This window comes from Rhinolophus hipposideros (assembly GCF_964194185.1).
Source record: "Rhinolophus hipposideros genome assembly, chromosome: 10".
In the NCBI taxonomy this organism is placed as follows: Eukaryota; Metazoa; Chordata; class Mammalia; order Chiroptera; family Rhinolophidae; genus Rhinolophus; species Rhinolophus hipposideros.
Window position 1 is genome coordinate 4,259,300 of NC_138056.1, and position 27,731 is coordinate 4,287,030.

Below are 27,731 nucleotides of genomic sequence, written 5' to 3' on the forward strand. Positions count from 1 at the left end.
GCTGGGCCTCAGTTTCCCCTCTGTGAAATGAACTGGATGACCTCCAAGGGTCCGGCCGGCCCCGGCCACCTCAAAGCTGGTGGCTGCCAATACTGCTCTAATCACAGAGAGCCAGCTGGGCAGCCACCCGCCATGGCCGCGGGTCATCACCGTGAGGCAGAGAGATGGAAGGGGGACAGGGACACACACGCATCGGACAAAAACGGCCCTTACCCTTTGGTGGGGTCCAGGGCCAGGGACCGCGGGTTGTCCAAGTCCCTCCACACAAGGACCTGCCGGAACTGCCCGTCCAGCCGGGCCACTTCGATCCGGTTGGTCCCGGTGTCGGCCCAGTAGAGGTTCTTGCCCATCCAGTCGACCGCCATGCCTTCCGGGTAGTCGAGGCCGAACTCGATCACGTGCTCCACCGAGCTCCCATTCATGAAAGCGCGGCTGATGGTCTGGGAGAAGCAGGGAGAAGGGCCATGGTTAGGAAGCAGCCGTTTTCAAGATGTCTAAGTACAAGAAGCTTGGCCACCTGGAGCAACTGCTACCCACCCCCATTCGAGAGTTTTTAAATGAATGTTTCAAATGCAGCAAAATACAACCTTTTTAGAAAAAATGATTTGGCTGTATTTATCTATACAATGTGTATTTTATAAAAAAATATGTACCTATGTTATACTGTATATAATTATAAAATAAATTATATAATATAAAGTACATATTATCTATTACCTAGATATCATGACCCTTAGAAATAGTTACATCCTTCCACCCAGTCATCTTCCTCCTGAAATCTATCCAAAGGAACTAATGAAAATACAAAAGATGGAGAACTACGGAAAATACAAAAGAGGCTTTTTTTATTGCTGTGGTATTGTTTAGAGTTGGGAATAACTGGGAGTGACCAGAACACCTAAAACAGGGAATGGTTAAGTATAACAGGGAATACCTATGCAGTGGAATACTTTACACATTTAAAGAATTATGTTAAAGAGTTTATAATAGGTTAAAAAGTATCGGTTACAACTTAAGTGAAAAAAAACCAGGATATAAAATTCTATGCAGCATATAATTGCGATTATGAAAAATACTATCATAGGATAAAAACTCCAAAGAAATACAGGGAATGTCAGCAATGGTTGACTTGTGCTCTTGGGGTTATGGGTGATTTTTATTTTCTTTTTTATACTCTTCTGTATATTTCCCTCTTTCTACAATGAGCCCTGGTAACTTTTAAAATCAGGAAAACTTTTAAGAGACATGTAATATAAATGGTAGGATAAACGACAGATGATTAGACTCAGTTGTTCAATACTGTACTTTCGATAGGGTTCAGCACTCGTTTTCTGTACAGGGGCAGACAGAAATATTTTGGGCTTCACGGGCACACAGATCTGTCGCAACCACCCATCCTAGAGGCACAAAAGCTGGCGTGGACAATCCATAAACAAATGGGCATTGCTGTGTTCCAATAAAACATTATTTACAAAACCAGGAAGCCGGCCCATGGACCAGTTTGCCAAGCCCTGCTTTCTCTGTATTTATTTAGGATGTTTCTGTTTGCACCTTGAATGAAGAAAGTCTGCTAAGCCAGGGGCACTGGGGAGGGAGTGAATCTAAAGACAGCGTCACACACGTATCACAGAAACACAACCACTCTAGAAAAGCCCATTTGTGTATCTCCTGGATCTACAGTTGTAATCATTCATGTTAGTTTATCAAAATAGGTTCACTAATATTTTACTGGCTTGATTTGACTTAAATAAATAGTACAGGTCTTTCGAAAACATTTTTAAAGCCTTTGAGGCAGTCGCATTGCAGGCAAGGTGTTGACGGCAGAGCGGTGTGCGGGACACACAGCAGGCCGTACCTTCAGGCTGACGTCCGTCCAGTAGATGTGATTATTGGACACGTCGAAGTCCAGTGCCGAGGCCTCCTTGACGCCCGTGAGTGGGATGGCCACGTCATTGTTGTTGGTCTCCAGGGAGATCCTGTGGATGGTGGCTCGGCTCGTGAACACGAGGAAGGCCTCTGGGACAATGCAGGTCTTCATGTCACTCAGCAGCTCCAGGCCAATGGGGCAGCCGCACTTGGTCGCGCGGGGTGTGAAGAAGCAAAGATGGCTGCACCCCCCATTCCTGTCTGCACACGGGTTGGTTCCTGGAAGTAAACACACAGGCCCTTGACATCAGCAGCCCAGCAGAGGGAGGGGGCAATCGATCCACGGCCACGTGTGGCTTTATGTCCGCCAGACACAAACAAGCCCACTCGGTGGAGATGATGGAAAGCCAGGTCCTGCCTGGTGCTGAAGTGGCAGGAACAACAGGTCCCAGTGGGACTTCAATGCATTAACTTGCTCCGACCACTCAGCAACCTGGGGGCTAGAAGCTAGTCCCATCCCTGTTTTCCAGTTGAGGAAATAGAAACGCTGACACACTGTGGAAGGTGACATATTTGGGAAGTGAGGCGGCAGCTCAAAGAAAGCAAGGACTGGGAGAACCCAGCCTCCTGGCCTGAGCTCCGGCCCAGGCTGGACACAGTAACACCTCGAGGCAGCGATGGAACAAGTCACCCCTCCCCAAGCCAGGCCTCCTGGCCTGCCAACGGGACTGGAGCCCGAGACGCCCCCCAGATGGCTCCTCTGCGACCTCGAAAACTCAGACCCACCCAGGACGGTCAAAGATGCCTCTATTTTATTAAAGCAGATGGTACTTAGCACGTTCATTTATTTTTGGCCAGCCTGTTAATCTCACTCATCTACTGGGGTGCTGTTAAAATTGGCTCTCATTTAACGTTAGGTATTTCAGCTAAAAAAAGAATCCTTTTCCTCATCTCTCTCAGTAAATCCTGAGATGAGAGAGATACAAGAGAGGGAGGGAAAATGAGCCCAATTTCTCAATTTTAATCACACCCCATGGATACATCTTTTTTCTTATCCCTGGGATTTTATTTGTTTTTTAAACAATCACTCACGGGTGGGTCCCATGGTCCACAGTGGATGATGAATGTGTTTTAAAAGGAGCCTCGTAAAACGAAGCTTGTCAATGCCATCAACTTGGTATCAGGAATGCAGGTCGGGACTACAGGCCTCCCCAGAGACACAGAAGCAGTAGCTGCTCCCAGGTCAGCCCACATGGCCTCACCTCCAGGTCTCTGATCAGCTGTCCCTTTGGCCAGCAAACACTGCTCCCCACCGGCTCCTTAAATTCCAAACTCAAATGACCTCCCTTGTATTTTAAAGGCAGTCATTCTTTAACATGCCAGTTACAGCCACCCGCCTGGGGGCAGAGCTGAGGGGTGTCTCACCCACCAGACTGTAAACGACTTGAGGGCAAGCACCGGGTCCCTGCTGGTCATTCATTCATTCATTTATTCCTCCAGCAAAGGTTTGCTGAGTGCCTGTGATGTGCAGGCACTGTACTAGCCACTGGGGCCCCCGCTGGAACAGAGCCCCCACCCCACGGAGCCCACAGTCCCCCTATCCCACCTGAATGCTACTTTCTCCCATGTAGCTTGTTGACCTGCATTGGGAATCCTTTTCATAAACAGACAAAATTGTAGCAAGTGACCTTTTTGCAAATCTTGGCGATGAGGTTGAGGTCAACGCACGCGTGAATCCTGAACTTGGCCACCCATTAGCTGCGTGGCTTTGCCTGTTTCCCCTCAGTGTGAATGGGGCAATATTCTCATTAGCACACAGGGCTGCTTTGGGCACTAGGGCACTTAGCCAGAGCCTGGCACACAGCAGGCACTCACCTTATGTTAGCCATTGTTATAACCATTCCTGCCAATAGAGCCAGTGCATACCCACTGCCTAGTGAGTATTCCTGGCCCATACACTGCCCCACGCCCACCTGTCCTTAACCAGACAGTATCACCACCTCCTGTCACACTCATCCCCAGAGTGGAACACCCTAGCTGGGCACTTACACCTCCAGCTTTGGCCCCAAACTGGGCCGCCCATGGACCAAAGGACATCCACAAGCCTGTCCCTTCTCCCTGCACCAGCTGGCACGGCTGACCCGTGGGTGGAGGCTGACAGGACTCACCGACGACCTTGGCCACGTTCACGGCCTTGAGCCCCATCAGGTCGGGTAGCTGGTCGATGATGACGTCGCGACTGGCCTTCACCTTGTGCACGCGCTCAATGCTACGCCGCTGCCAGTCGGTCCAGTAGATGAAGTCCCCCAGCAGCGTGAACCCAAAAATGTGCGGGAGCTTGTCCTCCAGGAGCGTCCGCCTCTTCGTCCCGTCGACATTGATCACCTGGCGGGATGGGAAACACAGGTCTGGATGGGCAGACACAGGTCTGAACCAGCCTGAGCTGCCCAAAACAAGACACGCTCACTCCCAGGAAGGAGTCTCAGCTCTGGCTGCACCCCACCAGGCCATCATACAAAGCCGGTGCCACGGCTCATCGGGGGCGCTGGCCGAACGACATTTTCAGTGAGGGCCGGTGCAGGGCCTCTCTCCACAGCCTCCCCTACCTAGGGGTGGATGCTGTGCTGAGAGGGGCAGCGTGGTCTGGAATAGCAAGGCAAAGAGGTGTTCTCTCCCATCCCACTGCTCATCGACCGACAGTGGCTGCCTGGTACCCAGGTGTGGGTCTCAGACCAGGTAGGGCTCCACAGGAAGGAGTCCTGGCATCGATTAGCAAGCTTGCCGTGGGTGTAGCACAGGGGGGTCCCGGATCACACCCGAGACAAGGAGCTGCATTTCCAAAGGCTGGACAACTAACGCACTGAGGGCCCTGTTAGTCCACTTGTCTGTGGACTAACTCCTTGCTTGGCGACGACCAGATGAATTCTGAGGGCACTTCTGGTTCTGAGTCTGAGCCTGTAGCTCCAGGATCTTTCCACCCCCAGAAGCACTAGCGGCCATTTACTCCGAGATGTGCAAGCCAACATCCATCCCTTTCTGGAACAGTCAGGGCTTATCAAAAGCATCAATCACAAAAGCCACAGAGGAGAAAAATACTGTCAAACATAAAAACACCTTAACCAACTGAAACACATCAACAGAAGACGTGATTCTGATAACAGAGGACCCTGTAGACACTTATGTTAAAAGGAAGACGATAAAAACGCAACACCCAACTTTCGGCTTCCAGGCCAGGATGAAAGAGACACGATGGAATCAAAAGCAAGTTTCAATAGGTCTCCTGCAGCGAGATTATATTTCCAGCTCTTCAGAGAGACTAAAAGCCTGTTTTGCAAGCAGCAAATACCTGGGACAGATCAGATGCATGTGGAACAGAAAAGACGGGTCCTCTGTTGTCGGACACATTGGACAAAACTCCTGGGTCAGGTGGGAGGGGCAGGCAGCCGGGGGCCCCACCTCAGCTCTGCCCCATGGGCAAGCCCCTTCACCCCAGTGGACCTCAGTTGGCCACCTGTAACTGAGGGGAAAGGCTATGGTCACCCAGGGAACTTAAACAAACAAAGAACAATGGCCAGGCCCCAATCTGGGGCAACTAAATAAGAACCGGAAGGCCCAGGGCTCCTGAAGGCAGCTCCCACAGGTGGTTCCGATCAGCAGCCCAGGTGTGAACACGGGATTGGACCATCCCTTTGTATCCTAAACTGGAGAGTTGCCAGCCTCACCTGGGTGGCAGACCCCAGGTTGTGTGGAATTCTGGGTACCACTCCTGGCCCCTCGGGTTAGCAGTATAGGTGACCCTGAACAATGCAGTGGTTAGGGGAGCCAATCCACCGCTCACGCAACCGAAAATCTGCATATAATTTGACTCCCCCCAAACTTAACTACTAATCATCTGCTGTTGACTGAAAGCCTTCCCAATCACGTCAACAGTCGATTAACACATATTTTACATGTTATATGTATTAGGTACTGTATTCTCACAATAAAATAAGCTTGAAGAAAGAAAACGTTATTCAGAAAACCGTAAGAGAAAACACATTTATTGAAAAAAAAATCCACATATAAGCCGTTCAAAAATTGTGTTGTTCAAGGGTCACACAAAATCGTGTTGTTCAAGGGTCAACTGCACATGGCAGGCGATGGATGAACTCTCTCCAAAATGGTTGAGGTGCCGGTTCCAGTTTTGGCCCCACACAGGAAGGCACGTTAAAGTGATGAAAACACGCTACATGGTGAACACAGAGCACCTCAGAGAACCCTCAGCACAAATCGCACCCGGGAGGGAGTCTCGCCCTGGGATCACAGCAGAGGAAGTGAGGGTGGGAGGAGAGGGGGTCTGTGTGTGTCCCGTGAGAGGTGAGGCTCAAACCCTTGGTCCTAGACTCAGAAGAGCGTGGCTGGGTTTGGGGGCCAGAACACAGTACCTTAACACCACAGAGAAACAAGACTCAAGGAAAAACAAGACTCAAAGTTTTAATATTCCAAAATGTCAATCCCATCCCTTGGAGAGTTTCCTCTTCCTTCTCTATTTCCGTATTTCCTTAAATAACGAAACTTCAGACATACATAGGTAAATGTTCTAGAGAACTGAGATGAGGGAGCACATTTTTCCTGGCTTAAGGATGATGAAAATGAGCCCACAAAGGCACCGTCCGTCTCTCCACCTTTGCCCTGATTCCCTGGCTGCCCAGAACAAAGTGGGAGGTGGCAATGAGCTGCCCCCCACCTGGGAGTGGCTGGGCTGGCTGCACCCACAGCAAAGGCAGGACCGTGGCTCTGCAAGGGCAGAACCTCCTTGTGACGCAGAGGCCACACCTCGACCCCATCACCTTCCACACCCATTACAGAACCCACAAAGCACCGTGCAGGCTCCCCAACCTGAAAGAGCAACGGGACCCTAACACTTAAGAAAATGAATGACCCCAAAGTGGTCTTTTTATAGCAGCTTTTAACACCCCTTGACCAAATCCAACACATCTGCAAAAGTAACTCTGCTGGGCTGGGCCCTTCCCAACTCCTGCAGCAGGAGACTGTCTACAGGGAGCACGCGTTTCAACATCTCTGGTTCCCTCTGGGCCCAGCTCGGGGCCTCTACCTTTCCTGGGCCCTGAGCCTAGCAGAGCCTCTTACTGACGTCAGGAGACAAGACACAGAGAAGGTCCCATCTGCCTCCTGGGCGGGTAACACATCCACACAGAATTCAGAAATAACAGCACAGAATCTGGGACAGCCAGGAATGTTGGAGCTAGAAGAGACTGTGGGAGATGGATTTTCCTGGATAGGGACCCGCAAACGATTTTTGAAAAGGACTGTAAATAACTTCAGCTTTATGGCCATATGGTCCTTGCAGCAGCAGGAAAGCAGCCATGGAGAGCGCATGAAAGAACAAGCATGGCTGTGTTCCAATAAAACTTTATTTGTGCCAAAAACAAACGTTATTTGTGGACACTGACATTTGAACTGCAAACCACTTTCACATGTCATGAAATAATACTATTTTTTTTGCTTTCTAAAAATCATTTAAAAGTTCAAAAACCACTCTGTGTTTGAGTGGTTAAAAAAAAAAAAAGAGGCAGCCTGGCCTGTGGCCCACAGCAGTTTTCAACCCCTGCTCTAGAAGTTCCCATGCACTTGATTTTCAAGAAAGGAGACTAGACGTCTCCCAGGTCTGCCAAAAGGGTAGAGTCAGATGCCAAAGGTGCCTGAGTGCCAGCCCTGCTCTCCCTGACCTTTCAGCCTCTGCCCTCCGGGGCTCAGCAGATCCACACTCCATGCCCGGGTCTGGGGGAGGCGGTGGGCATGGCAGAGGCAGGACAAACAGAGCAGGCACCTGTCCCCCGACCAGCCCACCACACAACCTGCAGACCAACCGCTGTGTGTGGGAAGGGAGGAGACCCCACGGAAGCCCAACCTCAGCTGTGCTCCGAGGGGCAGGAGCCGCAGCTGTGCAGTCTGCACGGGGCCCCACAAAATGGTGGAGCCCAGAAAGTCACCTGAGCTACAATTTCCTTATACAGAGTCCTCTGTTTACAACGACTTGGTCGTGCAAAGAGACCCGAGCCCAAGAACAACCCTTTGAAAGTACACGTTTGAAGGAAAAAGAATTGTTTTCTGATAAAATAATTATCACACTCAGTCAGACACAAAATTAAAACTGCTCTGGTGATTTTGTTTCATGTCATACAAAAGGATCTTAAACACACACGTGCGCACGCACACAGCTCCGTCCCAGGGAGCCCCACGCTCTCCTTCCCCGCAGCGCACGGGCAGGGACATACAGCCAATCTGTCACTGCTGCAAAGACTGCTTGTTCTGGTTGTGTCAGAAGTCACCTCCTTGACTTAGTAAATGTCAGGAGCAGGGGGACAGATGGAGGTATTTTTAACTTCTCAGTCTGTGACTCAGCCTCGGCCGGCCTGCCCCGCAAGGTGTGAAGGGCCCGCCGGGCACTCCCCCTGAAAGCCTGCCCCGACAGCTGCCGGGACTCAAGCTCTTCACAGCAGCGGGCCACGGACACCCCAGGCGACCTTCCAGGGCCACCAGCAAGTACACTGTCAGCCACAAACAGGCGACACCTCCTGCCACCGAGAGGAGCCAAACAGTCTGGACTGGGGGTTGGCCTGCGAGATTTCTGCCTGTTCTCTCCTCGGGTCGGAGCAATCCTGAGGGGAAACACTAGGCAGGAAGCTTGAGAAAGACAGCAAAAGTCTTCTACAGGGCAAGACCCGTCCTTGCTCTGATTCAGTAATGGCTGAAACCACCGTGCATGGACACGCCTGGTCACGGTGTGCCTGCTTCCTATGTGTGTGCACAGGGGTGTACAAACGTTTTGCCTATTTCAGGATTACCGTGGGCACAATTCCCCCTTCTACTGTAGAAACAGAAGGAAACAGACAGAATTTACACAAATAAGTGAGGGGGGAAGGCAGGGCTTCAGAACAAATGTGGCTGGAAAAGCAGCTGGGGTGCTGTCGGGGAGCCTGAATGACTCCCTCCCCAGCGCCCCCACCCGCTCTCCTGGGCGGCTCTCTAGAGCACGGACGTCTCTGAGGCCCTGCAGTTGTCCTGTTATCTGTTGCCTTTCTACCTCCCCCTCTAGAACGCCTCCCCCGACCAGGGCGCAGGTCTGCCCCTTGATGCATTTCCAGCAGGAGGCAGCATTCAGTGAATGCTGTGGGATGAACAGATGCTTGCCACAGGGTGGGGAGGGGGCTACGGGGCGGGGGGGGGGGGCATTGTGATGTGATGGGGAGTTCTGCTCAGGGACGACCGGCCTGGCAGCTACGGAAAAGGAAGATGCAAGGTGAGGCCCAGCAAGGGACACGTGGGAGCCACAGAGAGTGTGGGAGGGAATAACACAGACCCAGTGTGCCCCAAGTCCTCAGAGAGCTCCCCCTCGCTTTGGGAGACATGGCCTGCTCACAAACATGTGAAATTAGGATGATATGGTGATGATGATGATGATTCGTGGCTAGGCAAGAGCATAAGCGCTGGATGGGATGGACAGCACCCTGGCTTCTGGCCGGGGCAGGCCGTGTCCAGGCTAAAACCACCACGTTGCCATTTTGGGAAGGAAGACCCCACCCTGGGCGCCCGAGTGGATGGAGGAGGTAACTCATCCCCATACAGGAGACCACAGTATATGGCAGGAGGTGATTCCAGGCCTCCACGGGAGAAGGTCAGGGGACAGCTGGGCACGTGGGCTCGGGAGAGAGCTCTGGACAGAAGGAAGTGCTTGGGGGAGGACCCTCCGGGGCCATCAGGGGCCTGGCATCTGCCAAGAAGCACGGTCAGAGGGAGAGGACAGAAGTGCAGGGCCGAGCGGCCATCAATCAGAGGCACTTAGGGAGACCGTGAATCCTAGTTACTTTTGCAAATAAAGTTCAATATTGTGGCACAAGACCTAAGAGCTGTGGCCAGTCAGAGGAGGGGAAGTGCTCCCAGCTGGGCAGACAGGAGGGAGGGGGAAATGTGCGAGGCCAGGAGGTAGGATTGGGGAGGCCTGGTCCTGAGGGTGCAGCTGGAGTCACGGGCAAGGCTGCGTGTGGACTAAGGGTAACCACAGGGCAGGAACTTCCAACCCCAGGGGCTCCAGACTTAGGGTTAAGGAGCAGGAGCTTGAAAAACAGGGAGTAGAGGGGATGCAGAGGGAGAATGGGGGCTGCATCCCCAGACCTCAGCCCACACCCACCCCACACGGCGTTGGGACTGACCTAGCTGCGCCCCCACCCACCCCAGGTGGGGAGGGGAGCTCAGGCTGCCTCTTAGAGAGAGAGGCCAGGGCCCACACCCACGGGGAGCCACCCCATGACTCCCACCTGTCACTTATGATGGCAACTAGCTGGCCACCTGAGGCCTGGTCAGAACCTGATGTCCAGGACATTGACACAGACGAGGCCAGCAGGAGGCCCCACCTGGAGGACCACGTGGGCCTGTCCTCGAGCTGGACCCTGTCCCACAAATCCCATCTATGCGCCGCGAATGCCGTCCAGATGAATCCACGTTTCATCAGCGCAGAGTCTGCAGACCTTTGTTCTCCTCCCAATTCATCAAGGGATCAGCACAGCTGCCCTGTCGAGTCCTCCTGGGGACGGGTGGGCGGAACACAGGAGCCTGACTGCCTCTTCAAAGGGAAGCCTATTTAAAGGAACTTCGGCATCCAAAGTCCCTTTCCTCCAGTGCCTTCGCCGGCCTTCAGAGCCAGGCCACGCGCACAACCACGCGGAACAGAATCTGTCTGCCCTTCAAGGCAATGCGGCTAAACGTGCCCAAAGCCGCCTCCAGCTCCTTAGCGCCTGCTTAGCCATTTCTTGTCTCAGGGCATAATTCCAAAACATCACCATTGCTCAAAGCGTGAAACATGTCCTGTCACTTTCCTCACCTGGTTTATACCTTCCCTGACCATCCCTCCCTCCTGGGGTTCGACGACACCCTCAGAAAGGTAAACGCGGTCCCTCACTCCTCAGCTGACCCCCAGCAGTGGCCCCTGCACCCCAGCTGGTGCGTGATCCAAAGGTTCATGTAACAGGCGGCACCCAAGGGACACACCAGAGGAGCTGCTGGGGGCATATTTACAAGGGTGGCCCCAAGCACGTGGAGCAGAGCTGGCACTCACTAGGTGCTCAGTGGCAAGCGCTGAGACCCTATGGCGAGAGGCAGCAGTCACATGGCAGGCACACGTGGGCCAGTCCCCAACCATGCTCAGGTCACCTCCCAAAAGCTTGCCCTTATGTCAGCTACCTGGGCCCTGGGGCATTTCACCAGTGAAGAAAATTCCAGAAGGGTCTGTTCTGGGTCCCAGACAGGTCCCAAGACTCCGCCATCACCCAAAAGCACCTGCGTCTCACTGGGGGTGTTTCCCACGCTCTTGGGAGGAAAACACACCGAATCCACATGGAAGACGGTCTCCATCCATGCCAGCGGCTTCCCTGAGATGGTACGTCCAGCACGAACCCCAAAGCCAGGGTCAGCTCTGGACATGTGGACAGACGGCAGCGATAGTCCCAAAGTGGGTGCCACCAGAGCCACAGTGGGACAAGAAAAGGACCCTACATGGAGTCGTTTGAGAACACTCATGCAACTCAGGTCCCTCATAGAAGCTCAGCTGACTTTTTTTTAAACTTTTATTTATTTGTGTTTTTCCAGGACCCATCAGCTCCAAGTCAAGTAATTGTTTCAATCAAGTTGTGGAGGGCGCAGCTCACACAGGCCCATGTGGGGATCGAACCGGCGACCCTGCTGTTACCAGCATCGCACTTTTAACCAACTGAGCTAACTGGCCACCCCCTCAGCTGATTTAAGCATATGAAAGTCCCACAGGAAGGTCACCCGGCATTTCCCAAGATGGTTTGATCCAAGAATCCCAAACACTTGTAATTCTTCAGTCTTTTTAAGAGTCCTAGCGATTAACTATAAATCAATAGGTAATACGCTCATGGTGCCTGTTTCTGGTTTGTCCCCTGCGGCCACCTCACATGCCCCTCCCCATCCTCCTGCTACAGACGTAACTATTTTTAGTTCCTCTATTTAGTTTCTTGAAACTCTAATATTCCCCTACCTTTCCCCACCCTGCGGCGTCCTAACTTCTGTCCGTTCTACTTGTCCATTATCCCGGCGGGTAAAGTTTACATTCCGTCCAGGAACCTGACACTGTTTTGGGGCTCTGTCTGTGGACTGATTATAAAATTGCAAAATCAAAAACCACCTACGTGCTGTGTGACCCTGATCAAGTCACTGTCCCCTGGACCTCAGTGTCTCATCCACAAATGGGGACTATGCCACATACCACAAAATACTATGATGGTACAAGCAAGTGAAATATAATTAGTCATCAGGAAAATGCAAATCAAAACCATGAGTCACCACAGGACACCCATGAGGATGGCTCCAATCGTAAAAAAAAGAAAAAAAATGACAAGCGTTGGGAAGGGTACGTTGGCATTGGAACATGTATACACCACTAGTGAGTGTAAAATGGTTCCTCAACAAGTTAAACATAAAATTACTATATGAACCACCAATTCCACTCCTAGATACAGACCCAAAAGTACTAAAAATATGCGCTCAAACAAGAATGTGTACACGCATGTTCATAGCAGCATTACTCACAATCGCCAAAATGTGGAAACCCAAATGTCCGTCTACAGACAGATGGATGAACAAAATCTGGTCTGCCCATACAATGGAATATTGTTTAGCCCTAAAAAGGAATGAAGCACAGACAAATGCCACAATTTGGATGAACCCTAGAAACATTACACTACACGAAGAAGCCAGACACGAAAGGTCACATATTGCATGATTCCATCCACGTGAAATGTTCAGGATAGGCAAATCCATAGGGATAGACAGTATACCAGTGGTGGCCGGGGCTGGGGGGTGGGCAGGAGAGATGGGGTACCAAGTGCTCAATGGATACGGGCTTTTGGGTGCTGAAAATGTTCTGGACGTAGATAGAGGTGATGGTTGCACAACACTGTAAATGTACCAGATGCCATTTTAAAATGGTTAAGGTCCTCAGTCTTACGTTATTTTACCACAATGAAAAAGACAACCCACTACCGTGGGAGGAAAGGGATCGATGCCTTTAACGCGTCCAATGGCATCAGCTGGACACACACATCCCAACCCACTCCCTGGGGTGGGTAGGGTCTGCCGACCCCGCAGGAAACACGGGTCTTGCCTTCAGGCTCAGAGGCTCGAGAAACAAGTGTCTTCAAACTCCCTTTAGAAACAAGGTCCTTCTAAAAATGATCGTTTACAGGGAGCTCCAACAGGAAATGGCTACGACAACGGCTGCTTGGGATTCAGTGGGGCATGCATCTGCCAGCCCTGTGCCCCGCCGCCCCGTACAATCCTGCTCAGAAACGTGGCTTGAAACCCTGAGACACAGACACACATTCATATTCTCGAGCCCACCCGCACTCTGCAAGCAGCCCGGTGGGCGGCTCCCCATGGAGCCGTGAGAAGAGCAAAGGTGACTCCCCAGTGGTGACACCAACAGGAAGGGAGGTGACCAAAAGCAGACAGGGATCGTCCAGAAGCTACTGGAACTGAGGGAGGTGTCCATGCCAAGGAGAGGTTTCAACATCACTAACGGCCCTGCATTAGGGACAAATTTAAGTACTGTATCATCAAGAGCACCCAAAAAAAAAAAGCACCCATGAGCAAAGAGCAAGTTGCCAAAGAACGCACACAGGACACCCCTAAAATGCGGCATGCAAAATCACGCAGAACAAGACCACATAGTGTCCAGGGAGACATCCAAGGAGTACAAGAAAATATCACTTAGTGCCTGGGGATGAATGGCCAAATTCAGGCCGGTGGTCACGCCTGGCGTCAACTGCATTAATACTGGGTGGTAGCTTAAGCTGGGTGGTGGGTATGAGTCCTGTGTACGTTTTATTACGACTTTGTATTTTGAAATAGCTCAGGACTCACAAGAAGTCACACAAGTAGTTCTGAGGGTTCCCGGGGACCCTCGCTTCCCCCGTAACATCTCACTTAACCCAGCATATCCTGCAGTGTTATGAGCTCTGTAAGGCCTTTCTGCACATCAGAACTGTATCGTGGTAAATGATTATTGCAAGGATTCTATTTGTCCCCGTAACAGAGCCCCACCTGAGACGTATGACGGGCTGCAGGGGCGGCCGGGCCCAGGCTCTGCACAAAACCCAGGGCCCAAGGACAGGCAGGCTGCAGGTCTGTACCGGACGGCTCCACGGACCGTGCTCACCCGTGGGGACCACTCACCTCGATCTTGTCCGTCTTGGCGTCCCCCCAGTAGAGCTTCCCCTCTTGTACGTCCAGGGCCAAGCCGTTGGGCCAGCCGAGGGACGTGTTCACCAGGACGTGCCGCTCCTGCCCATCCAGGTTGGCGCACTCGATTTTGGGGTTTTCCCCCCAGTCCGTCCAGTACATGAGGCTGGAGAAGAAGCACATCTCTGTGACCGTGTCCATTTGTCATGTCCCTGCTGTATCCCCCGGGCTGAGAGCAACGCCCATCCCTATCACATGGGAGGTGCTCGGGGAATGCTGGCTGGTGGGACAGACCCCCTTTCCCCTGCCCGCCGCCCACGGGAACAATGCTGTCCCCAGTGCGGGCTTAACTGCACGAGGCTCAAAGGGGCTCATCTCCCGTCCAGCAGGGCAGCGGATAGCACACACCCTAAAGAGGGACGTGGGGCTGGAGGGGCTGAGCTCCAAGAGGGAGAAAGAGGCAGAGCGAGACCTTCCCTCCTTCAAATGGCCGAGGGGCTCCCACGTGCAAAGCAGGTGACATGTTCTGTGTGGCCCCAAGGAGAAAAACTAGATTCTGGGGTGGCCGCCCCCAGGTGGAGGGTTCCTGCCTACGAGGAGAAACTGCCTGAGTTGTGCCCCAAGTCACGGCCCTCCTCCCCGGAACCCACTCTCTCTCACACCCGACTGCCGGCTCCACTTGCCCGGGTGGGGGCCTCAGACTGAGAGCTGGGAGGGACTGTAGTGCTGGCTGCCCCCCACACCCATCTCACAGATGAGGGCAGTGAGGTCCAAGAGGCAGAGGTGACAGAGCTCAGCGGCGGCAGAGCGGGGACCAAGCCCCGAGCCACAGACTCCTCCCTGTAGCCAGCAGTGAGCTCCTCTGCCTCCTTGCCCCTGCCCCCCAGGGGACCCGCTTCTCACCCTCACTCACCCTCCTTGGGGGACAGTACTGCCCTCTGGAGCAGCGTCCATGCTCCTGCCCCACCTTGGGCAAGTCCCTTAACCTCTCTGGGCTTCAGCTTTGTCCCCTATACAACTGTACATACCCTGGGGGGCGAGGGGACATGGGAACGATTCACTGAGTGTGACATGCTTCGAAGGGGCCTGGCATGTACGTGGTAAGTCCGCAGCGGCCATCAGTGCTGCTACCATGTAAAGTGGACCATTGCACTCCACAGACGAGAAGCCCAGGGGAAGACACGACTAACCCAAGGTTTCCAGGGCTTTCTACACATGCGCACAACAGCCTGAGCCAGAGCTGCTCCATGTCCGTCCCTGGGAATGCCAGTTCAGACCTCCCCAGTCGGTACGCGGGAACAGGCCCAGCGAGCCCTCTTCCAGGGGACTGACACAGGAGAAAGTTCCAGAGCCACCGGGTCTCACTTCTGTGAGACCCGCCCCCAGCCCCAGCCCCCGCCAGGTGGGAGGCCCGCCCGCCCCCAGCCTTACCCCATCACAGGGTGCAGCACGATGGCACGGGGCTCGTCCAGGTCCTCGGACACCAGGATCTTGCGGGAGGTGCCATTGAGGCGCGTCACCTCGATGCGGTCGGTGCCAGTATCCGTCCAGTAGAGGTTCCGGGCCACCCAGTCGACCGCAATGCCGTCGGGGTCATTGATCTCAGTGTTGACCAGCGTCTGCGCCCCCGACCCGTCCAGGTACGCCCTGCGGATGGCCCGCACCTCGTCGTCCGTCCAGTAGACGTAGCCCTCCAGCGGGTCATAGTCGATGGCGATGGCGTGCCGGATGTCATCCACCTGCAGCACGATGTCAGTGAAGTCCGGCGTGTCCAGCGAGATCCTCCGCAGGTCCGTCCTCCGAGCCAGCAGCAGCACCTCCTCGGCCCCTGTGGACACACGAGCAGTAGGGTCAGGGGCCTGCGGCAGGACGAGAGAGGGCCCAGAGTGGGCACGGCGGGGCGGAGAAGGGGCTCAGCCCGGCCCCCGGGGCTTCCTGGCAATGACAAGCCATGTTAGGTAATTTCCTACACAGTCACTGATTCATCCTCATAAGCGCTCGGTGAGACTGACACTATTTGCATCACCATCTTACAGATGAGAAGACAGAGGCACAGAGAGGTTATGCAGCCGGCTAAAAGCCACACAGCCACCAGGTTTCAACCACTGCACAGCACAAGAGCTGCTGCACACTCAGTCCCCCTTCCCCCCTGCAAACCCTCTCCTGGCCACAAACCAACTACAAGTCCTGCCTGGGCACTGGACTCCAGACCCCACTTGTTGGCTATACCCTTCAACGCCCACACATGCACAATCCGATTCCTTCCTAGTGGCCGTCTCAGGGACAAGGGTGAATGCCTTGGGACAGGCGCACAGGCTTCTTCTTTGTCACTTGGCAGATGTTAACGTTTGACTCTGTCCTGGATCCTCCCTGCTGGGAGTTACACAGCTTCCAGCAGAAGGGGCACGTAGACGCGGGGCCCCGGGGTGTTCCCACCATGGACGGCCACTAGGAAGGAATTGGACTCTGCATGACACGTGTGGTCGTGGGCTATGAAACTGCCTTGTAGAGTGTGCGGGGGGAAGGAGGGCTTCAGGGAGAAAAGGGCAGCTGAGCTGAGCCACAAAGTGTGTGCATGCAGGAGGTGGGGACCTGTGGGGACTCCTCCAGAGGCTGCTGAGGTCAGGATGTGGTCCCTTCCCAGAGCTGTGTCATCATCCACGCGTTCATTTTGGCCCTCTCAGAACCAGGAAGATTAGGCCCAGAGACCATTCCTGGGGCCACTTGCCTGGTTTCACCAGAGGCCCAGAATGGGGAAGGACCCCCTGAAGCCACAGAGCATCACAGGTAGCAGACAGGGCCAGAACAAGCCTGGCATCTCCCTCATACCCAGGCCCCCAGACCCCCAGGCCCAGCCTCTGCAACCAACCGCCAGGTCTCCTCAGTGCCCGGTCAAGCCACAGGCGGTCTCCTCCACCCCAGTGCTGGCTTCTTGCCCAAGGGCCGAGCCCTCAGAACCTGGTGCCCTGCATTTCAAGTGAGGGTGGGAACCGGTCCTGACTCGCCTGTTCCAAGGCCCAGAGTTCATTTTCTGATTCCTCCACTAGAGGGCGCAAACGTGACAGCAATGGCTTCATGAGCCCGGGGCCAGGGAAACTAAGGCAGGCGGCACTTTAGAGGTTCCCCAAGCGCCCAACAGCATTGGACACTTGCAAGAATCAAAGTCAGATTTAGTGCAAGTTCTGTTTTGATGTATGTTGGAGGGAGGGGAGGGGAATTCTCAATTCAAACAGATTGTTTTCCTCTGGCCTCCATTCCCAAAATATTCTGTTGACATCTGACCTGTTCTTCAAGGCCCAAGTCACATGCCTCCTTCTCCCCCGGGGGAAACTGTTCCTGCCTCACCTCCCCAGTGGATGGACTGACCGCACACGCACACACTGTCTGCCCCTCGGCCTGGGCACCACCATGACTGGCTCATGGGCTTCTGGCACACGCCCCAGCACAAGGCCATGCCCAGAGAAGGTGCCAACATCGAATGGCAGGAAGAATTCCGGGCAGGAACCTGCTGGCCGCGGCTGTGTGACTTTGGGCATATCCCTCACCCTCAGTGGGTCTTGGTTTTCTCATCAGTACAGAAGAATCAGCCCTACCTGATGGTGTCTGAAACCTTTCTAGCTCTGACATCAAGGGGACCATAAACCAAACTCCATGGAGGGCTGTGGCTTGATCTGCCACCATGACGGAGGTAGGGTATCCCCAGGGCACGGCCAGGACGAACCCTGTCAGCAGAGGCTGTCGCTCTCCCAAGCCGAGGCCCAGAGGCAGCTTCACTGAGCAAGATGGGAGAGTATGTCACACCCCATTGACCTCAAGCACTTCCTCCACGATGTCACAGAAAACACTGGTCCCAGATGGAAACCGACACTTGGTTCCGAAACACATTTTGAGCCTGTTTCGCCCATCCCTTTTCCCATGATCCTCCAGACACAATCACCTAAAATAGCACAATCTTCGCTCCAGCCCCTGGAGGTATGATTATGCCTCATTTACTGATGAGGAACTTGATGTGCAGAGAGGTTAAGCTACCCACCCAAGGACACACAGCACACATGGGAAAATAAGGCCCCACAAACACTCCGCTCCCTGAAGTTGGCACATGCAGGAAGCCCGAGGCTGACAGGCTGCCCGCTGGCTTGGTACCTTTATGGGCAGCCACTTTCAGCCAGGCCCTGGACAAGGTGCTGGGTGTGGGAGTGGATCTGCCCCAGGGTGCTCCATCAGTGAATCGGTGCTAGGAAGGAAAACAGGGGTACGGGGGTGGCTGAGACGGGGGGGTCTGGCCTCCTGTTCCAAGAGCCTCTGGGATTCATGTGGCTGTCACCATGCAGCAGATTCCGGCTGCGTGTCCAACAGGCAGAGGTATCACAGGCTAAGTGTGCCCGGCCCCAGCCCTCTGGTAACCAGGGCGATGCAAAGCCTCGAGCACACACCCCATCAGGGAATCCTATTATCAGCATCCCTCAGAATAAACTCTCTGTGGCTGAGGCAGCGATTAAACGCTGGGACAAATCTGTGGGTGTTAATGGACTCCAAATGGGGGGCGGGGCTCCCACACTCCTAGGGCTGCAGAGACATTGAGGTTTTTATTTGAACTTTGCAGAGAAAAATGAGAAAAACGCAGAGACCAGGACCACGGGCGGGAGCCACAGTCCAGCCCCCTCACCTGAAGGGGTGAGCAGGTCATACCCACAGGGAGGTGACGGAGTGCTCCGTCCAGGGCCAAGCCAGCAGGGGCAACAGCGAAGAAAGAACCACTAGCCCGGGCCCCGCGGACGCTCACCAAGGCTGTCACTCACAGGTGACCCCCAAGGTTGTCTGCAATGAGGTCTGAGCAGCCGCCCTGGCCTCGGGCCACCTGGGGGTGGGCGCAGGGCACTGTGCCTGGGCATGATGAGAGGCCGACCCCCTTCCTGGGACCAGACACGGAGCCAGGGTAGGAGTTTGTTTAAACACCAGGGAGGTAAACTGTTTAGAAACTAACAGTTTGGCCAAATGGTTTTCCTTGGGGTTGTTTAAACAAATAGCCTGCCTCACAGTGCTGCCAAAGAAAGTGAAACCTTCCCCTCGCTGGCTGGGCAGGAGTCCCTGGAGCCTCCTCCCAGGGAGGGGGTGGGGGGCTCCTGCCTGCAGACACGCAGGAAAGAAGAACAGCATCTCCGCCTCAGGGCCAGGCGCGGGGCCTGAGCACAGGCCAGGGCAAGACCTTCCTGGCAGAGGACATTCTCAAAACAAAACAGCAGACCTGAGGGTGACCAAGGTCATGGACTCGGCCAGTTCCACACCTCCCTCCCTGCTGACATCCATCCAGACCAAGCCGCCCTCCGTCATGGGCACAGTCCCTGTGCCAGGCCAGGGGTCACACAGATGAGGCGAGACACAAAGAAGAGCGGCTGTATCGCCACAAACTGGGGGGCTTCATCCAGCCGAAATTGATTCCCTCACAGTCTGGAGGCCAGAAGTCAAACGTCAAGGTACTGGCAGGGCCGTGCCCTCCGTAGTCTCCGGGGAGGCTCCATCCTGCCTCTTGGAGCTTCCGGGGGTCGCTGGCCACCCCTGATGTTCCCCGGCTTACGGCTGCATCACTCCATCTCTGCCTCCGTCTTCGCACGGCCTCCTCCCCCACGTGTCTGTGTCCAAGTTTCCCCCTTACAAGGCCACCAGTCGTTGCATTGAGGGCCCACCAGAATCCAGGATGACCTCATCTTAACTTGGGTACATCTGCGAAGACCCTCTTTCCAAGTTCGGTCGCATTCACAGGTTCCTGGGGTTGAAACTTCAACATGTCTTGGAGGGGGGTACAATTCAACCCACAAAAGTCAGGGAGCAGAGTGTGAAAGGCAGCTTCAAGGGAGGGAACTCCAGGCAGAAGGGACAGCATGGAGGCCAGCGTGTGTGGAGGCCGTCTGCAGCTGGGGAGGGCAGGAATGGGCTAACCTATCGACGACTCCCCCCCCCCCCCGACCCCCGCCGCCTGCAGCATTGGGCCTGATCTGAGCTCAGAGACTGGGTGACCACCAAGAGTTTGAGTCGTCCCACAGGCCACAGCTCTTGCATGCAGGATGCTGGGGCCGCTCTGGGCCCATCTCCATCTGCAAGGAAGTCTAGTGCACACAGCACGCTGTGCATACAGCAGGAACCCGGCCACAGGACAAACACGCCACTCTGGAACAAAAGCCCGGCAGGAAACCGCACCAAGTGTCCACAGCCGTTATCTCTGGAGATCCCCGGTCTTCCTTCTAGTCTCCGGCAGGAGTCTGCACACGTTTTCTGCAAAGGACCAGGCAGTAAACAGCCTAGCTTTTGCAGGCCTCAACTGCGTCTGTCACAGTCACTCCGCTCTGCTGTTGCAAGGGGAAAGCCACCACAAATGACCATAAGCAAACAAACATGTGCAAACGAAACTTCATGTCTGGACCCCGAAATGGGAATTTCCTATCGTCTTCCCATGTCACAAAACATTCTGCTGGTGAGTTTCTTTGCAACCACATAAAAATGTAAAAACCATTCTTAGCTCATAGGCTGCACAGAAACAGGCAGCTGAGGCATTTGGCCCCCAGGTTGTGTGCTAACCCTCCTGTGACAATTAAGTGTGACTTTTACAACACTAGAAAGTGACTTCTGATAACGGGTAAATTGGGTAAGGGCGAAGAGGAGATAGAGAGGAACACCCGGTATTCCCCACTCTATTTTCCTGTAAACCTAAAACTGCTCTCAAAAAGTCTATTAAATTTAAGTCAACGAAAAGGCATATAAATCAGTTAAGAAAAGCACCCAAATCCCAGCAATAAACAGGCAAAGACCATAAACACAAATTAACAGAAGAAACAGCCCAGCAGATAAATATGAAAAAAATAGGTAACTTCGTGGTAATTGGCGATAAAATGCAAATAGCAAAGGCCCATTGCTCCCCACTGGGGAGAGGGGGTGTTAATACTAGGTGTGGGTGCCGCCTGTCCCTGCCTCCCAGAGGACTGCAACCAACGCACACTTCCTGGAGGGCAACATGGTTCGGGGACCCTCTGACCCCACGAGTTCCCCCAAGAACCCAGTCCAAAGCAGCAGCTAGAAACGCACATGGATTCCTGGACACGGAGAGTCACCAGCGCTTCTTGAAAACAGCAAAACCCAAAACGAAGAAAAGAACCTGTAAACAACCTCAATTTAATACAAAACATTAAAAATGAAGGAAGGCACTGGGGTATAGATTGTTGCACAGGCCCTGACACCATGCCCTGGAGCAGGGCTGACGCAGGAAGTGCTCGTGACACATAAATGGGAGAAGTCACCTCTGCACACAGGCGCGCACCCCCAGATCTGAAGAAACACACAGAAAAAAAATGAATGAGAAACACACCAGCATGTTAACGGCAGCTATCTCTGGGTGGCAAAATTATAGGTGGTTTTTATTTTCTCCATTAGTTTTTATGATGTTTTCTTTTCTACAGTAAAAACAAATGTCACTTTATAGCAAGAAAAAACCAAGACTTTACAACACGAGTTCATGGGTTTATCCGTAGAGGACGTCCAGGTCTGGGGGGGCGGTGCGAGTCTGGACGCTGGGGACAGGGCGACCTGGGGAATGAATGCACCAGCCCTCCGCTGAATTGTCCCTCGGGGTTGGTTTATGTGACAGCCAGGTTCTGAACCGTGTTAGAGGAAAGACCAAGAGAAGGAATGGGGCAGGACAGCCCACAGCCCTGACAGACCAGGAGGAAACCCCACAGCCAGGCGGCCCGGGGTGAGAGGACCCGGAGGTCCTCACAGTTAACCCCCCCACACCCCACCGTGGGAAAAGGGATTTCTGCAATGAGCAAAATAACACCACATCCCAGGGCGTGGCCTGACCACACCAGCCCAGACACAAGAGGAAGGACGCCCCCTGCCCCCCCACCCCGTCCCTCAGCAGACACAATGGACATGACCACCATCCCCCACTGAACCAATTGCAGCCCCAAGGTCGCGGCCTATGTGGGAAGGATGGCCCTGCTCGCAGCTCCAGGGTCTCCTTCAGCCCTGTCTCCCCTCAGCTGCCCCCACAGGAGGCAGAGCTGACTTCGGCCTTCTTCCGGGCCAGGAGCTGTGTGGGCAGGGCCGGGTGTCAACACAGGCCACTGTCCACTCTGCAGTTTCTAAGGCCATAAACAGCTTCACAGCAGGCAGGCGGCCGGCTTATTTTTGTTTTTTAGCAATTGATTAAATTTCTCCACTGCCCCCCTGGGGTAAGTGGTTGGACAAACGCTGAGACCGCAGCCCAGCATCCTGGCCCAGGAAACCGCGCCGAGTGACCACAGGGTCACAAGGCACAGAGGAAGTGGCCAGGCCGGGCACTGGCTCCACTGGAAACCCAAGGCCCAAGCAGCTGTCCACCCGCATAGCCCACCCTGGGCCTCCCAGCAAGCACGAAGGCAGGCGGCAGCCACCAGGAGTGGCCGGCAGGTCCCCTGGCCTTGAGTCTGGGCCTTGGTAAGCTCAGCTCGAAAATGGGCAAGTCAGTCATCTGCCCAGAGGCCTGGGGCAGCCAGAACGGCAAGGTCAACGCCAGCCTGTGACTCCCCTGCAGCCAGCCCCTTGCTCCCGTCTCCAGCTGTCAGTCCCTTATGTGGTCCTCCCCTACCTGTCTTTCCCCGCTCCCCAAGACTGCTCACCACACAGGCAGGACAACCCAATGGTCACACCTGACTTTAGCCCCCCCCCCCAGCCCCATTTCCTCACCGAGTGACCCTGAGCAAGCTACCTGACTTCTTTCCCCTCACAGGTAAGACTCGGGTATGGATAAGGTCCCACAGTGAGGCTGGAAGGGTCGCCTGCCCATGACCCCTGGAGCCTAAGGCCACAACCCCAGCACACTGTCCCCTCCCACTGGCATTAAACACACACCCAAGGACCTGCCTTGGCCATGTTGTCCATGAAGACAGGGAGCAGAGACGCCCCCCGAAGGCTCAGGTCCCCGGCGGAGATGGGGGTGGGGAGAGAGGCACACGAGCGAAGTGTGGTTCATTGGGCCAGTTAAAGGTGGGCAGCTCTGTAACTCAGGAATGCAGGTGTGGGGTCTTTACGGCAGCCGGCAACTCACGTGAGGAAGAGGCGCCCACTCGGCACCCGGCTCCGTTCTTTAAGGAGCCTGCCCACACCTCTGGCCCTTCTGGGCCAGGCACACCCACCAAGGGCGTTCCACAAACAGCAGGGACTCTCTCCCCTTCAGATAACACCCTCTGTCCTGCGGCTCCTGGAGCTGGACGTGCCCCTCTGCCTGGGAACCCAGGCAGTGTGCAGTGTGGGGCGGGGGGTAGAGCAAACCCTGGGCCAGGCGGCCCGGGTTCAAACCCCGTCTCTGCCCCTTCCTCTGTGGCCCTGAGCAAGCTTCACCACCGGTGCTTGTGAAGCCAGCCAGTCACACACCCTCCCTTCCTCACACAGCTGCTGTAAAGCACCAACGAGTCCAAGTCTCTGAAGGGCCACCCATGCGGCAGCCACCCAAGAACATGACTGCGTTTGCCACCCTATGCGAGAGGTGGAAACCCAAATCAGAGTGGGCTGAACCTTATGAAAATGCCACCTCTCTAGGGCCAAGGTGATTGAGCATCAGTGGGTCACAGGGTTCAAAGCAAGGGCTCCGCACCCCACAGTTTATAAGGCACTTTGAGGCAGGGTCGTGCCTGATAATCCCAGGTCAACAAGGCACGAAGATCCTGCATCTCATTGGGGGTCACAGCCACATGGTGCAGGGCCGACCCCAGATTCAAATGCCCCAATTCCCACCAAATTATGGCTCTGGGGGTAGCAAGGAGGGGACAAGAGAAGGCTCCTCTTGCAGTCACCAGACTCGTTCCCGCTGCACCGATGAAGGCGAGTAAGCAACTTTCCCAGCACTTTTCCTGGGCCTTATGTTGTTCCCAGGAGAAGCCAGAATCGCTCTGTCCCTCCCTCCCTGAGGGGCCGGGGTGTCTGAATGAAGGCCTGAAGGAACGTCAGGTCAGGAGCTGTGGGGAAGGGTGCTGCGAGCAGCGAGCACAGCAAAGGGCAAAGGCAGGAAGACAGGCAGGGGCTCAGGGGGTGGGTGGAGAGAAGTAAACCATCTATTTCCATTGGAATAGGAGGTAAAGGGTACAAAAAGATCTGCCTAGTCTCTCTCTGATGACAAACTGGCAGCCCGAAGCATCAGCCCCGCTCATCCAGGGGTCTGGTCACTGCCCCTCCCCCAGGCACAGGCACAAGGGCACTATCAGTGGGACCAACAGAGGGAATCTGCAGCCATCACCAAATGCAGAAAGGGCACAAGTGGCGGCGTGTGATCCGAAGGGGTTGGACGGGTGAGGACTTCCTCTGGGCAGACCAGGACTCTGGCAGGGCTTGGACCCCAGGAGCCCAGAACTTGACTCTGAAGTGAGGGGAGACAGCTGAGGTCCAGGGGCGTCTGGGGCCAAGGTGGAGGTGGGCTCAGGCTGCAGGAGCAAGGGGGACACAGAACAGGCTGGGGGGGACAGGCCTAGTGTCGGGGTGGCCAGAGAGGACACGGAGCATCCACACGGAGCTAGCCGCACCCAGGAGGAGCCCTACGAGGACAGTTTTCTCTTTCTAAGAATACGGCATGCTCCCCTCTCCTTTTATTCGATTCAAGTTAGTCTTCAGGCTGAGACACAAAAGAGCACGTGCTGTGTGGTTCCATTTCTGTGAAGTTCCGGAACAGACAAAACTAATCCTTGCTAATAGAAGTTAGGACAGCGGCTGCCTCTGCAGGGCGGGGCCAGGGGTGGCGGGGTGGGGAGAATGTTTCAGATCACAGCAAGGTTCTGTATCTCGATTGGGGGGGTGGTTACGCAGACTTACACAACTGTCAAAGCTAATCAAAACGTGCACTTAGAATCTGTGCACTTTATTGTCTGCAAGTTACACCTCGATTTCTAATAAAGTTAGTGCTCAGGCCTGTCACACTATTTCCTGGGACTGTGCAATCTGGTTTTCTTGCTATTAAAAATTGACAGTCCACGGCTGAGAACAGCAGCTGCCTTCTGTTTGCAGAGTCAACGCCAATCACAGCTCGGGCGGCAGCAGCCTCGGCCACAAGGGCCTCCTTTCTTTTCCCTTTGACCTACTTCCCTGATAAGTGACAAGACAGCCAGACTGGGAACAAACGCGCCCCTTATTCCCCGGCCCTGAGCCTCAGCTAATCCGCCCGGACAGACGGATGGATGTGAGGGGCTTTGAGACGTCGCCCAGTTGTCAGTCTGCCCGTCAGACCCGACAGTGACGCCTCTGTTTCTCCCGCCGCCTAGGCCAGCCACATCCCCGCCGTCTTTTTGTTTCCTGTCCCTGTGAACATCTGTTAAAACTACTTCTTGGCGAGGTACGGCAGGCGGACCCGTAAATCACGGAGTCCGAGCCTCCCGCCTGTCCGACGGCGGCCACGGCCTCAGCTGGAAAGGCCTGGGTGGGGGACAGAGAACCCTCCCCAGACAGCCTGGCCACCCCCACGAGCCACCTGCCCAGTCGATCAGGCCCCGAGCACGGTGGGGGATGGGGTGGGTGGCACACCACCCAGAATGAGGAATACGTGGGGACAAAAGTCAAAACAACAGGGGCATGTCCCACAAAGAGGCGGCCGCTGAGAGGGCTGGAACGAGGGAAGCAGCAGGCTTCCTTGGACGGTGGTGGTAACTCCCAAATAAGGCCCCGCTACTGCTGTTTTTAGCCCATTCCACATAATTGGAAAAACATGGGGAAAACCAAAGCCAGCTGGGCGCCTCAGTGCAGAGGGGGTGGGGAGGCTGGGCTGGAGGGCGGCAGGCGCGTGGGATAGCAGCCTGGCCCGCCCCGGGGAGGGCTCCTTGTGTGCTGCTTCCCAGGACAAGAGTCACTCGGGCCCCACAGGGAACCACACCACCCCCAACCCCCGTCTTCCCAAGCCCCTGACAGAGCTAGGCCCACAAGGGGGCCACTTGTTGTGACTTCCTTCCTAGTCTCAAAACCTACAAGACCCTCACCAGGGCCACTTCAGGGGAGTCTGGGGAACCTAAGGCTCCACCCCTGAGCCCAGAGGGAGTCCAGAGTCTCATGTCCTGTCTGCGTGGACCCCACACGGGCATACTAGACAGCACTTAACAGGCAGCTTCTTATTTGACCCCCTCAATCGTGGTAAAGGGGCATTACTCTGCTCTCCCCATTTTATAGGTGAGGAAACTGCAGCTCAGAGGGCTGACTGACCAGCTGTCTTCCATGGGCAAACGACAGTGAGAGGGCCCGCCCCTATTCCATCTTCCCCTTCTAAGGGGATGCTTGCACACTCCTGGGATGTCATACCCCCCATTTGTTGGGATCTAAGTGTCACCACCAACCCCCTCGACCCCTTCCTTGGGGAAGGCACTGACCCCCTACACAGGGGCTGGCTTTCATTTGCTTAATGTGGGGACAGAGCCAGGAGTACAGTTTCCAAGCTCTTAGCCTCATGTGGAAAGGTGCTGGCTCAAGTAGTAAATGACCGCCAACTGTGATTAGATGGCCATCAGCTGTGGCTAGTTGGCCGTCAGCTGTAACCAGTGAGCCATTGGCCACTAATATAACTGCTGTGGCTATGCTAACAGAAAATGGGGGGCTAGCAAGAAGATGGTGGCTGAGCTAGCAAGCACGGCTTGCAGTTAGCAAGTGGGAGTTGGTCAGTTGGCAGAAAAGCGGACAGCAGGTCGCACGTCGTGTGAATCCAGCCGCCAGCGAGAATATAGTGGTCTGACTCCCCTATCTATGGCTCCGTGGGTGTTCCTGTTTGGCCTCACCATGTCCTGCGTTCTTATGTGGGGAGCGGGAGCTGAGACCCCACAGGCCGCCCCGCCCAACACTTAAAATCAGGAAAAAATAGGATTCTCACAAGTCACAAAAAATTTCTTCATTTTCAGCTCCATGAAGCAGACACCCCAAGTTAGAGCCCCAGGAACGCAACAGTCATGCCTGAGGGCACAGCTTCAAATCCTGAGGTGTTTCAGGCTGGGCTTCCCGACCTGCCTGCCCACCCACCCGCCTTGGGCACGTGTCACATGCACATTCAACCCTCCACCTCCCACACCTGACCCTTGTCAAGGACACTGATTTGGTGGGGCTGGAGAATGCTGACACAGCCAGGTCCCTGACCCTGACCCCAACCCCAAGGCCCTTCCAGCCCAACACTGACCTTCATTCCACAGGAAAGGGCATCACATGCCCAGCTCACTTTCGACACATGCTTCACTCCTCTGCCCGCTGCCCACTAGGCCGGTGAGGAAGGCACCCAGTCCACCCTTTGCCTCCACCCAACCTCTGTATGTACTTCTGATTCCAAACGTTCAGAGAAGAATTGCTCCCCTGGGATCAAACTAGATTGCCTGGCTGGCTGCAGCTTCAAGGTCAAATTCAAGCACAGCTCATACGTGTTGGGCAGCCAGGCTTTCCCCTCAGCAGCCCCCTGAATCAGGTACTACTGTCACCCCTATGACAGGTGAAGCAGCACAGGGAGGTGGAGTCATTTCCCCAAGAACGTGAGTTAAGGTATCATAAACAATGACTTGACATAGAGAGCCATGACAGAATCGAAAACGAGGTGCTCTAAATTCTGGGTTTGGCCGAGAGTGAATTTCCTG

At 54.7% G+C, this 27,731-nt stretch overlaps 1 protein-coding gene across 1 annotated transcript in view; it reads right to left on the reverse strand.

Moving 5' to 3' along the window:
• LRP5 (LDL receptor related protein 5) overlaps positions 1 to 27,731 on the reverse strand; it is a 102,296-nt gene that overhangs the window by 28,699 nt on the left and 45,866 nt on the right. Inside the window, exons 6-10 of the mRNA XM_081062389.1 lie at positions 15,556 to 15,952; positions 14,119 to 14,290; positions 4,035 to 4,251; positions 1,856 to 2,145; positions 214 to 440 (exon numbers count right to left, since the gene is read on the reverse strand). Of these exons, the coding sequence (XP_080918515.1) occupies positions 214 to 440; positions 1,856 to 2,145; positions 4,035 to 4,251; positions 14,119 to 14,290; positions 15,556 to 15,952 (1,303 nt within the window). The remainder of the gene's footprint in view (positions 1 to 213; positions 441 to 1,855; positions 2,146 to 4,034; positions 4,252 to 14,118; positions 14,291 to 15,555; positions 15,953 to 27,731) is intronic.